The sequence below is a fragment of the Syngnathoides biaculeatus genome, chromosome 12, assembly GCF_019802595.1.
Source record: "Syngnathoides biaculeatus isolate LvHL_M chromosome 12, ASM1980259v1, whole genome shotgun sequence".
Lineage (NCBI taxonomy): Eukaryota > Metazoa > Chordata > Actinopteri > Syngnathiformes > Syngnathidae > Syngnathoides > Syngnathoides biaculeatus.
In genome coordinates this window covers 26465715-26486547 of record NC_084651.1, presented here as the reverse complement: position 1 = coordinate 26486547, position 20833 = coordinate 26465715, and the positions used below count along the sequence as shown (strand labels likewise).

Here is a 20833-nt window from a genome sequence, read left to right as displayed (position 1 = left end):
TTTTTTTTTTTTTGCTCTCATTGGTCGATGTCGGGCCGGGGACCATCACTCCCTTTATATCAATGTGTCTTCCTGTAATACAGTCTGTACTGTATGCCAATCTGTCTTTTTTTTGCGGTGGGGGTCTGTGTAAGAAAAACAACATGATGCACTGGAGCCCCAATCGATGAAGTGCGAAGTAGAGAGGGATTATTTCATGTTCTCTGACAGATTCTATTTAAGTGATTTCTTCATTCATCAAGTATGGCGGTGGTGGTATATATATGAGCACACATACTGTAACACGGTGAACCACTGGTTAGTTCTGTGGACCCAGGTTCTAATACGGCCACGCCTGTGGGGAGTTTATGTGCTCTCCCCATGACTGAGAAGGTTTTCTGTGTACTCTGGTTTCCTTCCACATTCCATAAATATGTGTAGTAAATTGATTGACAGTGCTAAATTCCACCTAGGTGTGAATATGAGGACGAATGGTTGTTTATACGTGTCCTGCAATTGGCTGGCAACCAGCTCAAGGTGTACCCTGTCGCTCGCCTGAAGATAGCGAGTACAGGGTCTTCCATGCCGGTGGCCCTCGTGAGTTTAACCGGTACAGCAAAATAAATGGATATACAGTGAAGAAAATAAGTATTTGAACACCCTGCTATATTGCAAGCTCTCCCACTTAGATATCATGGAGGGGTTGGATATTTCCATCGTAGGTGCATGTCCACTGTGGGAGAGATATCCTCAAAAGAAAAATCCAGAAATCACAATGATGATTTTTTTTAATGATTTATTTGTGTTATACAGCTGCAAATAAGTATTTGAACACCTGAGAAAAAAACAATGTTAATATTTGGTACGGTAGCCTTTGTTTGCAATTACAGAGGTCAAACGTTTCCTGTAGTTGTTCACCAGGTTTGCACAGGCTTCTATTGGGTTTAGGTCTGGAGACGGGCTAGGCCACGCCTTGATGTGCTTCTTATATATCCACTCCTTGGTTTTCCTGGCTGTGTGCTTTGTGTCATTGTCATGTTGAAAGACCCAGTCACGACCCATCTTCAGTGTTCTGACTGAGGGAAAGAGGTTGTTCCCCAAAATCTCAGAATACATGGCCGCGGTCATCCTCTCCTTAATACAGTGCAGTCGTCCTGCCCCATGTGCAGAAAAACACCCCCAAAACATGATGCTACCACCCCCATGCTTCACAGTAGGGATGGTGCTCTTGGAATGGAACTCTTCATTCGTCTTCCTCCAAACACAGTTAGTGGAATTATGACCAAAAAGTTTCATTTTGGTCTCATCTGACCACAAAACGTTCTTCCATAACTCCTCTGCATCAGCAAAATGGTCACTGGCAAATTTAAGACGGGCCTTGACATGTGCTGGTTTAAGCAGGGGAACCTTCCATGCCATGCATGATTCAAACCACAACGTCTTAGTGTATTACCAACCTTGGAAACGGTGGTCCCAGCTCTTTTTATGTCCCATGACTCGTCACTCCTTTGCAAAGTGCTCCTAGTGTTGGACAAGATAAGTGTTTTGTTTTCTTACCACTTTTTTTCATGTTCAAGACATCTGTTTGTCTTGTGGATTACAGATAAGGAGGAGGCTCGTGAGAACTTATCATTAGGGATGCATGTGCGTGAGTTGCGGCAAAGCGGCGTTCACTTTGAACCCTTTTACCCTGGTTATCTTAGCTTAGCTTGCTAGCTGCTGACAATGAAAGCAGAATCATCTCAAGGGCAAACTCAGGCAAACAAGTGGAGAACCAGTAAAAATATATAATACTGGATGCTCTTTTTGGCTTGTATTTATTTTATTTATGTAGTCCTCTACGTATTATATATTTTTACAAAAATAGTTTCCTTAGAAAAACAACACCCTAGGATGAAACATTTTTTTTTGTCCCACGTTTCTTTCCAGAATTGTTTCAACTTCGCCATATTGGAGGGGACTTTGAAATGCCCACTTCAAGATTTTAATTATTACTTTTTTTTTTTTTTTTAGCTATTCAGAGGTGGGCTTGTTGGTGCGTTTTGGATCATTGTGAAGCTGCATGATCCAAGAGTGGTTGAGTTTGAGGGCATTAACTGATGGCCGGACGTTCACGTTCAGGATTTTCTGGTACAGAGCAAAATTCATTGTTCCATAAATCACAGCAACTTGTCTTTGTCCTTAAGAACCAAAGCAGGCCCATATGTCACACTGCAATCTTGCTTCAGAGTTGGAATAGTATTCTATTTGTTATCATTATATTACGCTGTGCCATTTTTACGCCAGATTTAACATGGTGCACACCTTCCAAAACGTAAAAATTTTCACTCGTCAATCCACAGAATGTTTCTCCAAAAGTCTTCAGGATCATTAAGGTGTTTTTTGACAAATGTGAGATGAGCCTTTGTGTTCTTTGCTGACAGGAGGGCTTTTCGCCTGGGAACTCTCCCATGGATGCCATTTTTGGCCAGTGTCGTTCTTATGGTAGAGTCATGAACACTGAATGAACCTTAAATGAGGCCAGCGAGGCCTGCAGATCTTTAGATGTTTTTCAAGGTTCTTTTGTGATCTCCTGGATGAGTCGTCATCGCACCCTTTTATTAATTTTGGTTGGCTGTCCACTCCTGGGAATATTTGCCACTGTTCCCAGTTTTCGCCATTTGTGGATAATTGCTCCGACAGTGGTTCACTGGAGCCCTAAAGCCTTGGAAATGGCCTTGTAACCTTTTCCATATGCAGTGGTTCTTGAGAGCTTGTACCCAATGTCTGTCTCTAACATCCAATTTAAGTGATTCATCAAGTGTGGTGGTAATCAGGTTTGGGTGCGGTTTGTGAAATTGAACTCACCTTTCTCAAATTGTGGTTAGTCCCAGTAGCTTTGTGATTTAACAAGGGGGTAAAATTACTTTTCACAGATGGTAAAAAAGATTTAGATTTTGTTTTGTGTCTTAATAAATAGAATTTTCATTTGAAAACTGCATTTTGTGTTTTCTTGGGTTGTCTCTGAGAGAGATTAAAATTGGTTTGATGATTTTAAACTTGGCGGCACGGTGGGTCAGCTGGAAAGTGTTGGCCTCACGGTTCTGAGGTTCCAGGTTCAATCCCGGACCCGCCTGTGTGGAGATTGCATCTTCTCCCCGTGCCTGTGTGAATTTTCTCCGGGCACTCCAGTTTCCTCCCACATCCCCAAAACATGGAACATTAATTGGACACCCTAAATTGCCCCGAGGTGTGGTTGTTTGTCTTGATGTGCCCTGCGATTGGTTGGCAACTAGTTCAGGGTGTACCCTGCCTCCTGCCCGTTGACATTTGGGATATGCGCCAGCACTCCCATGACCCTTGTGAGGATAAGCGGCTAAGCAAATGGATGGATGGATTTTAAACATTGTGTGTTATCAATATGCAAATACACAAAAAACAGAAATCAAGAGGGGGCACTGTAACTGTTATAACAGAGATACTCGAACTTTGGGTCCAGTTGAAGACACCTTACAGTGAAGAAACTTTTCCAAGGACCCCCTCGTAATTATAACACCACTTGTTTCAAGGGAAAATCATAGCCAGAACAATGTAAATAACAATATGTAAATAATATGTTAGATTTTATTCCACGCTGTTACACTGGAGGAAACATTGGAGAAAAAGTTATTGAGTCGATCTAACAAATGGTTGCTTCTCCATTATTAGTCTGGCAACAGGGTGAGTTTTAGTTAGGTTCCTAATCCGCTGTCAATTTAATTTCACTTTTTTCGTTGAGATGCAAATGACTGCTCACGTGGGGCCTGGAAAGGTTGACTTTGTCCTGTGTCGGTCTTGCTTGGTCTTTCCAATGTGGAGGCCACTGCGCTCATCAATTCACTGAACAGCATAAGCAACAGTATTGAGTTGGCCTGGAGGGATTTTGTCCTTGGTTGGTCTTTGTTATTTTTTTTCCTTTCCCTAACCAACTGTCCATGTGAGGGACCACAACATTCCACCTCATGTTTTTGTCCTGAATATGAGCACCCCCAAGTATAATAAGGGAACCATCCCAGAAATATAAACACAGGAACTCTAAATGTAAGATTTGCAACTGAGAAAATTTTTTGGAGTAAAAGTGAAATGTCTTCAGCTACCAAAAAGAGTCAAGTTTCCATCACCATGACTTGATTGACTAAGAAGCTAAACAGGCGTCTCGGTCATGTGTTCAACTATTGTTATTATGAATTTATGTACTCCTGCATACAAACATGGTTTGTCAATGGGTTTTCACTTTTTAGCCCTCTGTTAACCAAGCAGGGTTTCAAAAATGCAACATGGGTGAACAGAGGGTTATAGACAATCACTCAACCATTTCTATATGTCTCATTCTCAACTGTGACCTCCTTTAACAGATCATCACAATGACAACACAGTTACAAAAGGAAATGATGAGAATAATGAGCACTTCATCAAAAGCTGGGGTGAGGTACATTTTCATTTATTGTTAGTGAAAACAGGAATGGAAGAGCAATAGTTTGACAGGTTTTATGAGAGAACAGTATGTAAAATGGTTTTCACATTTCAGGTTGAGCATTCCTTAAAAAATACAATGTGTTTTGAGTTTTTATAACTAATCTTTAAATTAATTCAGACACGGAGGTCTGGAGTTTCCTTGAAAAGATTATTCAATCACTCACACTGGCAAACAGAGGGTTAACAATGGAAATTGTAAGTGGTACATTCAACTCCCATAACCTTGCAATCCCATTCATCCTAACCATGAATAAGCACTCATTTATCGATAGTCCCACACGGATACTTCCTTTTTTTTAATGCAGATCTATAAAAGCAGATTCTATTTAAAGGCTCATTTATTTAGTTCACATGTATTTTCAATATCTGTGTAGATGTCGATAATTCAGTTCATGAGATGGACTTTGTGTTCTCTCGAAGGTCACTCAGGCGATTCTGAGTGACAGTGGTGTGCTGCCTCTGAGCCTTGATCGTCCTGAACAAGCTCTGGATCTGATCACTGAAGCCTGTAATAACCTTGCATTAGAACTGGGAACGTCATTCAATCTGGCAATGAACTGTGCGGGCCCTGACCTCATGGACTATGTAAGTTTATTAGCAAGTAACATTGAGTAAGTGATCCATTTTAATGACAAGAAATGTGAGTTGAGATGAGATCCACATACATGCCTTTTTTCTGTCTCCATTTCAGACCAAAGAAAAGTACGAGATTGCAACAGGTGTTTATAAGTCTCCAGACGAGCTAGTGGCGATGTATCAAACCCTTATCAGCAAATATACTGCAGTTGTGGCTTTAATTGACCCTCTCAGGAGGGAGGTATGTGTCACTAGCATTAATATAATCAAAGGTCGTGAAAACAGAAAATGTTGGTCCATTATATTATGACTTGAGTCGTACATGCAATTCAGTCGCCCTTTGGTGAAATTTGCCATTTTGAACTCAAAATAGGCCATTTCCGTAAATTGTATGGATCCAATGAGTTTTTTCTTGGGGGTGTCGCCGTTACTGTCGTCATACTACTTGGACACTGGCAACTAAATCAATTTTACACATTCACCATCAACACACAGATGTAATTGTGTACAATACTCTGCAGTGGACTAATATGCAGAGTGCACAGGCGGAAACGTGGATTCAAAGTCACAAGAGTTGACAAGACCAGAAAAAAACCCTCCACCGCCTCTGCTGTTAATAACTCACGTCACTTTTACTCCGTTACAGTGAGATAAGTGTCCCTTGCAACTTTTACTTATAAATTATTGCTTATTCATCAACAAATTTGTACGTGAGACTCCAACTTCATCTTCTGCATATTGCGCTGTCAATCCAATTTAACCTTTATCAATATTTAAGCCAAGTTCACCAATCAAATGACACAAAAATGTCACCTAACATTGCATGACATCTTCCGTTCTTGGACATTGGTATTCAAACTAGATACAGTGAAGAAAATGAGTATTTGAACACCCTGCTATATTGCAAGTTCTTCCACTTAGAAATCATGGAGGGGTCTGAAATTTTCATTGTAGGTGCATGTCCACTGTAAGAGAAATAATCCGAAAAGAAAAATCCAGAAATCACAATGTATGATATTTTTAACAATTTATGTTTGTGATACAGTGACAAGTAAGTATTTGAACACCTGTGTATTAGCTAGAATTCTGACCGTCGAAGACCTGTTAATCCAAGACTCAAACTTGTAACATGGCCAAGACCAAAGTGCTGTCCAAAGAAACTGAAAAACTAAGACGTTATGGTTTGAAGTCATGCTTGGCATGGAAGGTTCCCCTGCTTAAACCAGCACATGCCAAGGCCCGTCTTAAGTTTGCAAATGACCATTTGGATAATACAGAGGAGTCATGGGAGAAAGATTTGTAGTTAGATGAGACCAAAAGGGAACTTTTTGGTCATAATTCCACTAATCGTGTTTGGAGGAAGACGAATGATGAGTTCCATCCGAAGAGCAACATCCCTACTGTGAAGCATAGGGGTTGTAGCATCATGCTTTGGGGGTGTTTTTCTGCACATGGGACAGGATGACTGCACTGTATCAAGGAGAGGATGACCGCGGCCATGTATTGTGAGATTTTGGGGAACAACCTCTTTCCCTCAGTCAGAGCATTGAAGATGGGTCGTGGCTGGGTCGTTCAACATGACAATGACCCGAAGCACACAGCCAGGAAAACCAAGGAGTGACTCTGTAAGAAGCATATCAAGGTTCTGGGGTGGCCGAGCCTGTCTCCAGACCTCAACCCAATAGAAAATCTTTGGAGGGAGCTGAAACTTCGTCTTTCTCAGCGACATCCCAGAAACCTGTCTGATCTAAAGATCTGTGTGGAGGAGTGGGCCAAAATCCATCTTGCAGTGTGTGAAAACCTGGTGAACAACTACAGGAAATATTTGACCTCTGTAATTGCAAACAAAGGCTACTGTGCTAAATATTAACATTGGGTTTCTCAGGTGTTCAAAAACTTATTTGCAGCTGTTTCACACAAATAAATTGTTTAAAAAAATTATACATTGTGATTTTGGGATTTTTCTTTTTAGATTATCTCTCTCAAAGTGCACATGCACCTACGATGAAAATTCCAGACCCCTCCATGATTTCCAAGTGGAATAAACTTGCAATATAAAAGGGTGTTCAAATACTTATTTTCTTTACTATAAGTCTACACCGGTGATCATCATGCATTTGTGGCAGACGTTGGGAATGTTGTCATTAAGGCAACAGTGCACTTTTCTTGTTTGCATTTAGACGGACAAAACAACAGCTTTTATGTATTCTCTGGCAGTGTCTGCCCAAATAGGGATATTTCACATCACTTATATTTTGAAAAAACACCATGCAGTTTTTTTTTTTTTGTAGTTTTGCCTGTTTATGCACACACAGCAACATCCGTATTTGTACATCCATCCATCCATTTTCTGAGCTGCTTAATCTCACAAGGGTTGCAGGACGCTGGAGCCAATCCCAGTTTTTATTGGTCAGGAGGTCGGGTACATCTTGAACTGGTTGCCAGCCAATCACAGTCTATAATCATACCATACCATCCAATGAATGCATGTTTTGATCATGTGGGAGGAAACCGGAGTGCCCGAAGAAAACCCACACAGGCAGGGCCAGGATTAAACCTCAGAACTGTGAGGCCAACACTGCTCCACCATACTGCCAATTCAGGCTTAATGAAATAAAATTTACTGGATATTTTATACTTTTTTAACAAATAAAAAACCCTCTAAACTTTCACCTCGAAAAAGGGGAGGACTTATCAGAGTTGGAGCACAATGGCCTATGATCACTCTGGATGAACTGCAGAGGTCTAAAGCTGACGTGGGAGAGTCTGTCCATAGGACAACAAGTCCTGGGAGACACACCGAACATGTGGGAGAAGGTGCTCTGGTCAGATGAAACCAAAATCAAACGTTTTGGCCACAATGCAAAACGATATGTTTGCCGTAAAAGCAACACAGCTCATCACCCTGAACACCCCATCCCCACTGTCAAACATGGTGGTGGCAGCCTCATGGTTTGGGCCTGCTTCACTTCATCAGGGACAGGGAAGATGGTTCAAATTAATGGGAAGATCAATGGAGCCAAGTACAGGACCATTCTGGAAGAAAACCTGTTGGAGTCTACAAAAGACCTGAGACTGAGCTGGAGATCCATCTTCCAACAGTAAAATGATCCCAAACATAAAGCCAAATCTATAATGGAATGGTTCACAAATAAACGTATCCAGGTGTTAGAATGGCCAAGTCATAGTCCAGACCTGAATCCAATCATGAATCTGTGGGCAGAGCTGAAAACTACTGTTCACAAACGCTCTCCATCCAACCTCGCTGAGCTCGAGCTGTTTTGCAAGGAAGAATGGGCAAGAATTTCAGTCTCTCGATGTGCAAAACTGACAGAGACATATCCCAAGCGACTTGCAGCTGCAATTGCACCAAAAGGTGGCGCTACAAGGTATTCACGCAAGGTGGACAAATAACTGTTTTTTTAAATGTGGCGAAAGGTTGAAAGGTTCAAGGGGGCCGAATACTTTCACAAGGTACTGTATATATATATATATATATATATATATATATATATATATGTAAATATATAGCCTGTGGAGGCTTGGGGGATCCCCCCCCCCAGAACCCTCTACAATATTCAGTGCCGTGAAAAAGTCCTGAATTCTTTTTTTTGCATCTGTATCACACAGAAAGGTTTCAACTCATCAAACCAATTTTAATATCACCCAGAGACAATATAACCTTTTTGACCATCTGTGAAAAAATAATATAAAAAAGTAATTCCCCACTCCCCCCCAACACACACACACAAAACCTCGTTAAATCAATCACAGTTCCTCTCTTGGTACTCTGTCACAGACATTCTCTAGATACAAAAAAACACAATGTACAGTGCCATTAAAACGTCTTTGCCCCCTTCCTGATTTAAATGTTTTTTTCCAAATCTTATCACATACAAAGGTTTGAAATCATCAAACCAATATTAACATCACTTAGAGACAAACTAAGGAAACACAAAATGCAATTTCTCAATGATGATTTTATTTACCATGAGGGGAAAATTTACACACCTGTTTTATGTCAAAAAGAAAATGACCCACCTTGTTAAATCACAAAGTCACTGTGACTAACCACAAATTCACAAAGGTGAGTTCCATTTCACAAGTCACATCCAAACCTGATTAGCACCATACTTGTTGAATCACTAAATCACTTAAATAGAATCTGACAGAGAATGTGAAACAGGCTACAAAATTTCAAGAACGACTCCATCATGCCAGAATCAAAATAAATTCAAGAAGAAATGAGGAAAAAAGTGATTGAAATCCATCAATCGGGAAAAGTTTACAAAGCCATTTCTAAGGCTTTGGAGTGCCAGCGAACCACTGTCAGAATCATTATTCACAAATGGAGAAACCTGGGATCAATGGCAAACCGTTCCAGGAATGGATGACCAACGAATATGAGTGCGACGATGACTCATCCAGTAGGTCACAAAAGAACCTCAAACAACATCTAAAGACCTGCAGGCCTCGCTGGACTCATTTAAGGTCAGTCTTCATGACTCTACCATAAGAAAGACACTGGCCAAAAATGGCATCCATGGAACAGTTGCCAAACGAAAACCCCTGCTGTCAGAAAAGAATTAGAAGGCTCGTCTTACATTTGTCAAAAACCATCTTGATGATACTCAAGACTTTTGGAGAAACATTCTGTGGATTGACAAGTCAAAAATTGAACTTTTTGGAATGTGTGTGACCTGTTAGATCTAGCACAAAAATGGCACAGCATTTGGTAAAAAGAGCATTATTCCAACAGTGAAACATGGTGGTGGCAGTGTCATGATATGTGGCTGCTTTTCTGCCTCAGGACAAAGACAACTTGCTGTGATTGATGGAACAATGAATTCTGCTGTGTACCAGAAAATTCTGGAGAATGTTCAGGCATCAGTTCGTTCCCTCAAACTCAAACCCTCTTGGATCATGCAGCAGGACCACAATCCAAAACATAACAGCTAGTCCACCTCTGAATGACTAAAAACAACAACAACAACAACAATGGTTTTTGAGTGTCCAAGTCCAAGTCTGGATTTAAATCCAATTGAGATGCTGTGGTGTGACCTTAAACGGGAGATCAAATCTTAACATTATGTTCACAGTGATCATATTTTGCTGCATTGAAGCAGCGAGTTGTATAGACAGTTGTAAATAGAACAAGCTGCAAAGTCTTGCTTTTTTTAATGCTTGGTAAAAGTAGCATGACTTTTCAAGTAGCATATTTTCCAGACTATAAGGTGGACCTAAATGCCTTTAATTTTCTTAAAACCCGGTGCGATTTATAATCTGGTGCGCCTTATATATGGATCATTATTGAGCCTTTAGTGCAGCTCCATCTAATGGATGCATAACGTAATCCTGGCCTCTACTTTAGCGTCTATTCTATGCGCCTTATAATGCAGTGCGCCTTATAATGTGGTGTGCCTTATAGTGCAGAAAATACGGTATCTGGATTCAAACCCCAGTTAAGTCACGAGTCAATGCTGTTCATGTCCAAGTCCCATTGCAAGTCTTTTAACATATTTTCAAATCCTGTCAAAAGTCATCAAGTCCATTTTTTATGTCTGATTCGAGTCCACAGCTCTGCTAAAAAAAAACAACAATGGCTAAAAACAAAACACTGGATTGTTCGGCAGTAGCCTTCTACAAGTCATGATCTAGATACTATTGAACATCTGACGAAAGAACAGAATCAAGCAGTCTGGACAAGGTAGCCTTTACAGCCAAGACAAGTCGAGTTATTTGCTCACAAATAGTGGCAGAAAATATTTTCCACAGGCAGATGGCTCATTGAGGGTTCCAGAAATAGAAGCACCATTATAAGGTACTGGAACAAAAGATTAATAGTGTAATTAAATTTATATTGGATTTCAAACTAAGGTGAATTTGAATACCCCCAATTAAATGTCAGTATTTTTTAATTATTATTCATAGTTTCAAGCTTAAATTTACTTCAGTGTCTACTTTGGGTTTTTTTCATGGAAAGGTACTAGTAATTGTGCCTATGTCTGTACAGCTACTTTACTGTTCACTGGTTGCAGATTCAGTGGATTGCGGATTATTTTTTCATATTCATGTTGTCCATAATGCAACATTTCATAGAATTTTGGTACGTTTTTGGGGGTGGGTGGGAGAATTAAACTGTTCATAGCCAAAACCATGAAAACTATTAAACAAACAAAAGAAAAAAATCATTACAACAGATTATAAGGAACAAAATTCGTCGTGTACAAAACTATACACAAAGTGTGGGAAGGCATTATTTGAGATTGTCAACAGTTCGTTATTGGCTAAATTTTTTTATGGTACTGTACACATAGCGTCCATGGATACTTGCGTGAGGTCCTCCACAGTGCACTATTGGCTTATAGTTCTGGGCTGTCCTTTCTCCTGCTTTGATTGAGCCATCCCAAGTAGATTTTATTTCCTGCTTTCAACTATTAATACAGTACTACTCTAGTCTTAGTTCGTATTTACTCTGGAATAAAAGTCGGACACACTTTGTTTCGACATCTACTGTCAGGGGTGCGGCCAGGCCGCTGCCCTGTGCATGCCTGTCCGTGGCAGCAGCTCCTCAGCTGCGCCTGATTGTTGCAAACTATGGCATGTAGACTTGTGTGTTGTATTGCTAGTTGCCAGTTGGTTGTATAAGACTGCATGAATTTGCGTGAGTATACAAGCTTCTTGTAGTGTATTTGCCTCATTCTCTCAGCCCAGCATTCCTGCGCCATGGTAGCCAAGTATAGTCTTGTTTTTTAAGTCTTGTTTTTGCCTAGTAGTTATCTGACCTTATTTTCATGTTTTTGAACCTTGTATTTTGCCATGTGTTTTTGTACCTTTGCCTTTTTGGAAGTGCTTACCTATGTTTGACCTCTGCCTGGAATAAAATACCCCTCAACATCATATCACTGCCTCGGAGTCTTGCATTTGGGTCCAAACCCATGTTCGTGAGCTCTACAATGTCATCAAAATGCTCGACATCCAAAGAAGGCGAGGCAGTGAGGTCAAGTAGCAAAGGATGATGCTAAATATCACCTCTACATAGACTATACAGAGTATATATTATACATGCTATCCCTTTGTCAGCTTGTGTGTGTGTGAAATTTGTAAGGACAGAGAACAGTGGGAGAAGCTCAGCAACGTGATTGGACAGTCGTGCGTACTGCTCTCTGACCAAACCAACAAGCCACAGGCTCCACCACTTCCTGGAGTCACAGGGGTCATCGTAAAACACGTGAACGAGATAACTGTCAGTGACTTGATCACCATCACATCCGAGCAACAAGGTAGCACATCTACTGTATGCACAGCTAAATGACACACAGTGAATCTGATTTAAGGAGTCTTTTTCATTCATTTTAACAGTCTAATTTTAACTGTCTCATATTTTATATTTTATTTTTATTTATGTGCAGGACTGTATATCAGGTATTGTTTTTAAAAGTTCTCTAAAAATAAAATATCAACACATCCACCCATCTTCTACCGCTTTTTCAGGTTGTGTTGGGGGGGGGGGCAATAGTTTTAGCAGGGATGCCCAGACTTCCCTTTCCCAAGCCACTTCATCCACCCCTTCCAGACGGATCCCGAGATGTTCCCAGGCCAGCCGAGAGACATAGTTTCTCCAGCGTGTCCTGAGTCGTCCCCGGGATCTCTTTCCTGTTAGACGTTAGACGGAAAACCTTGCCAGGAAGCCGTCAGGGAGGCATCCGAATCAGATGGCCGGGGCACTTCATCTGGCTCCTCTCAATGTGGAGTAGCAGCGGTTCGACACTGAGCCCCTCCCGGATGACCGAGCTTCTCACCCTATCTTTAATGGAGAACCCGGACACCATGTGGAGGAAACTTATTTCAGCTGTTTATATCCAGGATCTTGTTTTTTCAGTCACAACCCACAGCTCGTGACCATTCCTATGAGTATAGGAACATAGGTGAAATGGTAAATTGAGAGCTTTGTCTTTCAACTTAGCTCCCTCTTTGCCACAATGAACCGATATACAGTCTGCATCACTGTGAAAGTTGCACCGATCTGCCTGTCGATCTCCTGGTCTATTTTTCCTCACTCGCGGATTAGACCCGAAGATACTTGAATGCTTCCACTTGGGGCAGGATCTCATCCCCGACACGGAGAGGGAACGCTGCTTCACACTCGGCTGAGAACCGCTCCAGTGAGCGTTGGAGATCACAGCTTGATGACGCAAACAGAACCACATCATCTGCAAAAAGGAGAGATGCAATGCAGAGGCCACCAAACTGGACTCCTTCTGTGCCTTGACTGCACCTAGAGATTCTGTCCATAAGAGTTATGAACAAAATCAATGACAGAGGGAAGCCTTGGTCCCATTCTCACTGGAAACAAGTCTGTCTTACTGCCGGTAATCCGGACCAAACGCTCACACTAGTCGTGCAGGGATCAAACAGCCCGTATCAGGTGTTTCAGTACCCTATACTCCCGAAGAATACCCCGCAGGACTCCCTGAGGGAGGGTCAAATGCCTTCTCCAAGTCCACAAAAAATGGGTAGAAGGGTTTGGTAAAGTTGGTCCACTGTTCACAGCCAGGACGAAAACCATATTGCTCCACTCGGATCTGACATTCGACTTCCCAATGGAGCCTCCTCTCCAGCACCCCTGAGTAAGCCTTAACAGGGAGGCTGAGGAGTGTGATCCCCCTGTATTTGGAACACACCTTCCAGTCCCCCTTCTTAAAAAGAGGGACCACCACCCCACTCTGCCAGTCCAGAGGCAGTTTCTCCAATGTCCAAGTGATGTTGCAAAGGCGTGTCAACCAGAACTGCCCCACAACATCCAGAGCCTTTAGGAACTTCGGACGAACCTCGTTCACCCCCAGCCCTGCCACTGAGGAAGTTTTTCACCACCTGGGTGACCTTAACACTAGAGATATGAGCCCGCCTCAGAGAACCCAGACTCTGCTTCCTCTTGGCAAAGAGTATTGGTGGAATTCGGGAGGTCTTCAAAGTATTCTCCCCACCGACTCACAACATCTCAATCCTCACGCAACACAGTGTTGACGGTTCACTGCTTACCCCTCCTGAGTCGCCGGACGGTGGACCAGAATTTCCTTGAAGTCGTCCTGAAGTCATTCTCCACAGTTTCACTGAACTTCTCCCATGCCTGGCTTTTTACCTCAGCGACCACCAAAGCTGCATTACGCCAAGCCAGCCGGTACCTCTCAGCTGTCTTGGGAGTCACACAGGCCAAACATTTCCGAAAGGACTCTTTCTTCAACTTGACGGCATACCTCACTGTTGGTATCAACCAATGTGTTCGGGGGTTGCCGCTATGTCAGCCACAACCACTTTACGGCCACAGCTCTGCTCGGCCGCCTCAGCAATCGACGCGTGGGACATCATCCACTCAGACTCAATTTCCCTTGCCTTCCCCAGAACATGAGCAAAGTTCTTTCTGAGGTGGGAGTTGAAACTCCTTCTGACAGGGGAATCTGGCAGCTGTTCCAAACAGACCCTCATAATATGTTTGGGCCTGCAATGTCGGAGCAGCAAATTTCCCCACTATCGAAGCCTACTCACCACCATGTGATGATCACTTGACTGCTCTGTCCTTCTCATCACCCAAGTATCAAAGACATACGGCGACAAGTTTGATGACACACCACTAGGGTTCTGATCGGGAGGATCCTTCATCCCAATCACACCCTTCCAGATCACACTGGACTTGCCCATGTGGGCATTGAAGTCCCTCAGCAGAATGATGGAGTCCTCAAAGGGAGCGCTCTCCAATCTGTCTATATCTAGTAAGAACCGCTTGACCTCACACACCAGCTTGGTCTCCTTCCCTGTCCCCTTCCATGTCCATAGAGCTAGTTTCTGTACCTTGGGACCGAATTGCCAAGGGCCCCGACTTCGGCTACTGCGTAGCTCGTGTTGCACCCGACCCCTATGGCCCCTGTCACAGGTGGTGACCCCATGAGAAGGGGAACCCATGTTACCCTTTCAGACTGTCCCCAGCCAAGCCCCATAGATGAAGGCCCAGGCACCAGGCATTCACCTTCGAGCCCCACCTCTTGGAGTGGCTCCAGAGAGGGGCCCCAGTGACCCGTGTCCAGGCAAGGGAAACCTGTATCCATTTCTGTCTCCCATCATGGGGGTCTTTTGGTCATGCTTTGTCTGGTCCCTCACCTAGAACTGTTTTTCCGTCGGTGACCCCACCAGGGACGTGAAGCCCTAGACAACTTAGCTCCTAGGATCATCGGGGCACACAACCCAATCCACCACGATAAGGTGACGGCTCAAGGAGGGGAAAAAAAAAAAGTAAAATATAGTTCAATAAATTTCATAACAGCAACACAGTGACGTAGCTGTGGAGCGTTGGCCTCGCAGTTCTGAGGACCGGGGTTCAAATCCCGGCCCTGGCTGTGTGACATTTGCATGTTCTTCCATGCCTGCATGGGTTTTCACCCGGCACCCTGGTTTCCTCCCACATCCCAAAAACATGCATTAATTGGAGACTCTAAATTGCCCCTTGGTGTGATTGTGAATGCGACTGTATTCTGTCTCCATGTGCCCTGCGATTGGCTGGCAACAAGTTTGGGGTGTACCCTGCATCCTGACCGTCATGTACCCTGCATCCTGACCGATGGCAGCTGGGATTGGCTTCAGCACTTCCGTGACCCTCGTGAGGATAAGCGGCTCAGAAAATTGCTCAATGGATGAAGGGATGGATAAATTACTTAACTTGTAGTTATCTGTCATAGCTTTGGAGAGGTCACAAGCCTCATTAAAAAATGGTAAAAAATTATACAATATTGTTTGGATGGTTAATTTTGTGTACATGTCTGTCTTGCAGGTTCACTTTTACTGGGGACAACGAGCAATGAGTCCTGTGATGACGATTCTCTTTCAGACATAGTGAGTACCGTTCATATTTGTTCCCAGCTTGAACACAATGAGATTTGTTTTAGTTCTTTCTACGTTGCTGGTGTCATCACCGTTAATGGTTTATTGGCCTATTTTACCTCAGGCTCTGGTATGGAAGGAAATATGTGCCACTGGGATTTGAATTAAAAATGCCACTGAAAATTTTATTTTGTAAAATTCTCAGTGATCACATTTTCAATAGTTGTATTTCAGTTTAACTTTTCAATGTTAACAAATTCGCCATATAAAAAAATTCAATCTTTAAAATTCAAATGCAATATTTTCAGTGTCCTGGGATTCAACTGGCTACAATTCACTGTCTGAAATTCAACTGGCTACAATTCATGGTCTGAAATTCCCCATCTAAATTCAGTGTTAAGAAGGCAGGGTTACTTCAGGTCAGAACCCATCACCCAGCCAATCCAGGTATGGTTTCTTAAGAATCCAGTTATGAAGCAAGGGGGGAGGGTTCATTTTCTCAAGAATTAGGGTTTTATGGGGGGAGGGAGACAAGAAACTGCTTTCCTAATCATGCCCAAATGGCATCCTGGTTGTCTTTCCTTTCAAGCCATACTTCCATGCCAATGACCATGGAGTACAAGATTGACCAGTGGTTCATTTGCATGAGACAGAATCTGTCCTCCACAGAGTTCATTATATTCAACCATAGTGTTATAAGTATGTATTAAGTGCACTGTTATTCTTTATCCTTTGTGTATTTGAGTGAAGAATGCGGACTAACAGGTGTTTGAGGGTCAGAATTCTAGATGATAGGTGTTCAGAAACTCATTTGCAGCTGTATTACACTAATAAATCATTAAAAAAATCATACATTGTGATTTCTGAATTTTTCTTTTTAGATTATCTCTCGCACAGTGGACATGCACCTACGATGAAAATTTCAGACTCTTCTAAGAATTCTAAGTGGGGGAACTTGCAATATAGTGGGGTGTTCAAATACTTGTTTTCTTCACTGTAACTCGGGACAGGCTACAGGACATGCTTATCCTGGTCCCTGTAATTATCAGGACAGAATCCCTCAACCAACTAAAATAAATGCTCAATGATGGCATGAAAATTTATTAATACTGTTGATAACACATATTAAAAATAAACTATTAAATAAATAAATTATTATATAATAATGTTTAATACTGTTTAACTCAAAAATTATTTTGCATTAAATATTTGTGCATAAAACATTTGTGGATAGTGCAGTTTATCCTCTACATTACACATCCTTGGCCAAAACTTCAAAAGAAGCATATGACTCAGCTCCATACTGAAAAATATCCATCGTAGCTACCTTTGGTGCATCACTGTTGAACTTATCATAGATGACTTGGTCCACTTCCGGGGCTTCCTGCATTGCATCATGAACATCCCATCTTGCTCCCAAAGCATGTCATCCTTTGTACCATCCATGGTATATGTGAGGAAATATGTGTCACGTCCCATCGGAACGAGAGTAGGACCCAAATGCAGGACTCGGAAGAAGCAAGGTAGTTCAAGGAGACACGTTTATTATATGCAGAGGTAGGGGATCGAGCAGGCAGTCCGGTGCAGCAGCGGTAGTTGGGACGTCGGGCGAAGAGAGCAGATGAGCGGACAGGCAGGAGTCGGTACACAGGGGAACAATCAACGCAGGCAGAAGTATCAAAGGAGTCAGGCTTACAAGGTTGGTCGGAGAACATGCGAAGGTCGGTACACACAGGTTCGATCAGGGATACCGGAGCACACGAACGCGACATGAAGATCAACGAACTGGCCCCGGCCAGTTGTCATCGGGGTCATATAAATCCACAGCATAATCAGGCTGCATGAGGCGCAGTTTTGCATCTTCCAATCAGCGCACCTGCGCGGACACCCGCACAGCTCGTGCTGGAGCAGCAGGATCATGACAATATGTTCTGAATCCCAAGGGTTCTGGTTCAGCAGTGCAGCCTCTCGCCCTCAATTTGGCTACAATCTGTAGCAGCTTTCCTTCGGCGTCTAGTAGCTATCAAAACAAAGTGAGCTCAAACTACGTAGAAACGAGCGCAACAGGCTCATTTAAAAAAAAGCGAGCATTTCAATTGTGTGCGCTCTCACTTTTTTTTTTCTTCTTAATACTTGTACTCATTAGGCTCGTACTACATAGTTTGACCTGATGTTGTTTTGATCATGACCTGAAGCCATTGGGCTCTCGTTGTTTTGGACTGCCGCGCTGCTTCCGGGTTCCTAACACATTAACTTATCACATTTTCTTTTAAAAGTGGCTGCACAATTAATTTTTGTAGTTGACATTTTTTGTCTTAGTTTAAGTTAAAACAAACTCACGGGCAGTCGTTTCTGATCTTTGGTGCACTAGCAACAAATGTGCTACACTAACAATCGTAGAATGCGAAGCTCCCTCGAGGAGGTCAGGGAGCTCAGGTTCGGGGCGCACATTACCATAATATAGCCATCCATCCATTTTCTTCACTGCTTATCCTCACAAGGGTCGTGTGGAGTGCTGGAGCAAATCCCAGCTGTCAACAGGCAAGAGGCGGGGTACACCCTAAACGACCGGTGTCAGAGTTTACACTGCTGGGAATAAGTTGTTTCCAGCGAGAGTTGAACTCTGCCAAGGCTACCCTTTGTAACTTAAGAATAAATTTCAAAGTTCTGCTACCGGTCTATAAATCATTAAATGCTTTAGGTCCTGAACACATGAAAGAAATGCTTCCAGAAAGCAAACCCAATAGGGCTCTGAGATTGACAGACTCAAGTCAAATCATGGAGCACAGAGTCCAAAGCAAATATGGTGAAGCAGTATTTAGCTATTATGCTGCACACAAATGGAATAAGTTCCCAACAGAGGTGACGTCAGCCTCAAGTGTGAATGTTTTTAAATGCAGGTTGAAAATGTTTCTATTTTCTCATGCTTTTTAGAATATTTCCACTTTTTAATATTTCTTGCATTTTACGCTGGTTTAATTGCAATTTTATTTCTTTTTTCCTATTTTTGTATTTAGCTTTTATCTGTTTTAAGTGTTTTATTTCTTTGTATTTAAATGTTTTTATTAATATCAAGCACATTGGGTTATTTTCTATATGAAATGTGCAATACAAATAAATTTGCTTGGAAAATATATCTTAATTTTTATTTTTGACCCATGAGGACCCACAAGGCAGTTAAATTAGTTACATATTGGTTTGGATTTTTCCCCTTAAATGAATACAGTTATCTTTTAGAAACTGCATTTAATATTTACTCGTGTTATCAGTGTGATAAATTGGTTGGATGATCTGTAACAACTGCAGTCAGTGTGACAAATATAGTAAAAATGTCAGAAATAAGGACAAATATAGTAAAAATGTCAGAAATAAGGACAAATACTTTTTCATGCCACCATAACTGTCAGCTCAAAGCACACTTTATGCAAAATAGAATTTCATCAGTTTGGCCATTTTTCACATCTGGCTTACGTGAAGCATGGCGTAAGCCAGCATTTATACTGATTGCTGCACTCCCACGTCCGTGGTGATGGTAGACCACTTGATGTTACATGGCTTTTTGCACAGTTCCTGATTGTGCATTTGTATTTTTATGCCTCATTCATGTCTCTCAGCTGTGATTAAGCTATGAGTGCTTCTGTGCGAGAATCCTCTGACAGAAGTCATGAAATGCAGCTACATACACACATATTTCTTCTGTTTGTAACATACCATACTGATACAGAATGGAGTGATGAAATCAACATGCGATTTTGCCGGCTTAGGAAATACTATTTTGAGTTGGTGAGGAGAAACTCAAGTATTAATATTTATGCTCCTAACTAAGCTTTGTTGCATGAACTGTTGAAGCCTGCTTAAATGAGAGGCCAAGCATCTTCTAAGACAAACTGAACAGTCTACTCGCGATTGATTCAATACCCTAAGCAACGAAGCTGGTGGGTTTTAGGTTGGCTCAAGATACAACTCATTTACAACAACCTTTCTTGTTCGGGACAACATCAAACAAAGGCCATGAAAAGTGAATATTTTTGCCTCTCCAAATCATTTCCCGTCGCTCCCATGGTCATGAGAAAAATTAATACTCAAGCCAAGAATTAGTGGCTCTTGCAGCAGTTTCATCTGCCTCATTGGATCAGTTTGAAATCAATGTGTCATTGCTAAGTCCACAACAGCATCAGCAAAACATACACTCATTTTCCATACCGTTTGCCCTTACCATATTCACGGGTATGCTGGAGCTTATCCCAGCTGTCTTTGGGAGAGAGGTAGGGTAGACCTGGGACTGGTCACCAGCCAATTGCAGGACACGTATAAACAAATTCACAGCGATGTGGCCACCTCAGCATCCAGTATAAGTACAGGGGAGAGGTTTCTCAAGCCTAGCTTGCTCTCATTACATGTACAGTACCAGTATCAATGGACCCACATGGCTACTTGTGCACCATTTGTGCATTTTAAGTACTACTAAGAGTAATTGCTCATTTCGGAAGCTGTGTTGACGATGATCTATTGAGTAGAACTTGTTGTTTTACCAACACAAATCTGACCCCCAAAAGTGAAAACCGCAAACGCGACAAAAGAATGAAAGAAATTAAGATCTTATTTGAAGGCTGTGACATCTACAGGAATATTCTTTTGATAGATACGGAGTGAGTTTTTATTTACATGGTCGATGTGTTACTGTTTTTTTTTTCCAAGTTTTTAAGATGAAAATGTTCCTTGTGGGAGCACCACGGTGGAGCACCTGGTAAAGTGTTGGCCTTACAGTTCTGAGCACCTGGGTTCAATCTCAGCCCCGCCTGTGTGGAGTTTGCATGTTCTCCCCGTGTCTGCGTGGGTTTTCTCCGGGCACTCCGGTTTCCTCCCACATTCTAAAAACATGCAACATTAATTGCACACTCTAAATTGCCCC

General features: G+C 42.1%; 1 protein-coding gene across 2 annotated transcripts in view; it reads left to right on the top strand.

Annotated features, from left to right (window-relative positions):
- eno4 (enolase 4) overlaps positions 1-20833 on the top strand; it is a 54543-nt gene that overhangs the window by 23441 nt on the left and 10269 nt on the right. The window contains exons 7-12 of one of the 2 annotated variants that reach the window (XM_061837427.1): positions 4353-4421; positions 4894-5058; positions 5165-5290; positions 12158-12332; positions 15872-15933; positions 16230-16367. In XM_061837427.1, the coding sequence (XP_061693411.1) occupies positions 4353-4421; positions 4894-5058; positions 5165-5290; positions 12158-12332; positions 15872-15933; positions 16230-16295 (663 nt within the window). In that variant the 3' untranslated portion in view covers positions 16296-16367. Of the gene's footprint in view, positions 1-4352; positions 4422-4893; positions 5059-5164; positions 5291-12157; positions 12333-15871; positions 15934-16229; positions 16368-20833 lie in introns of those variants that run through there. The other variant, XM_061837426.1, reaches the window with a different exon arrangement.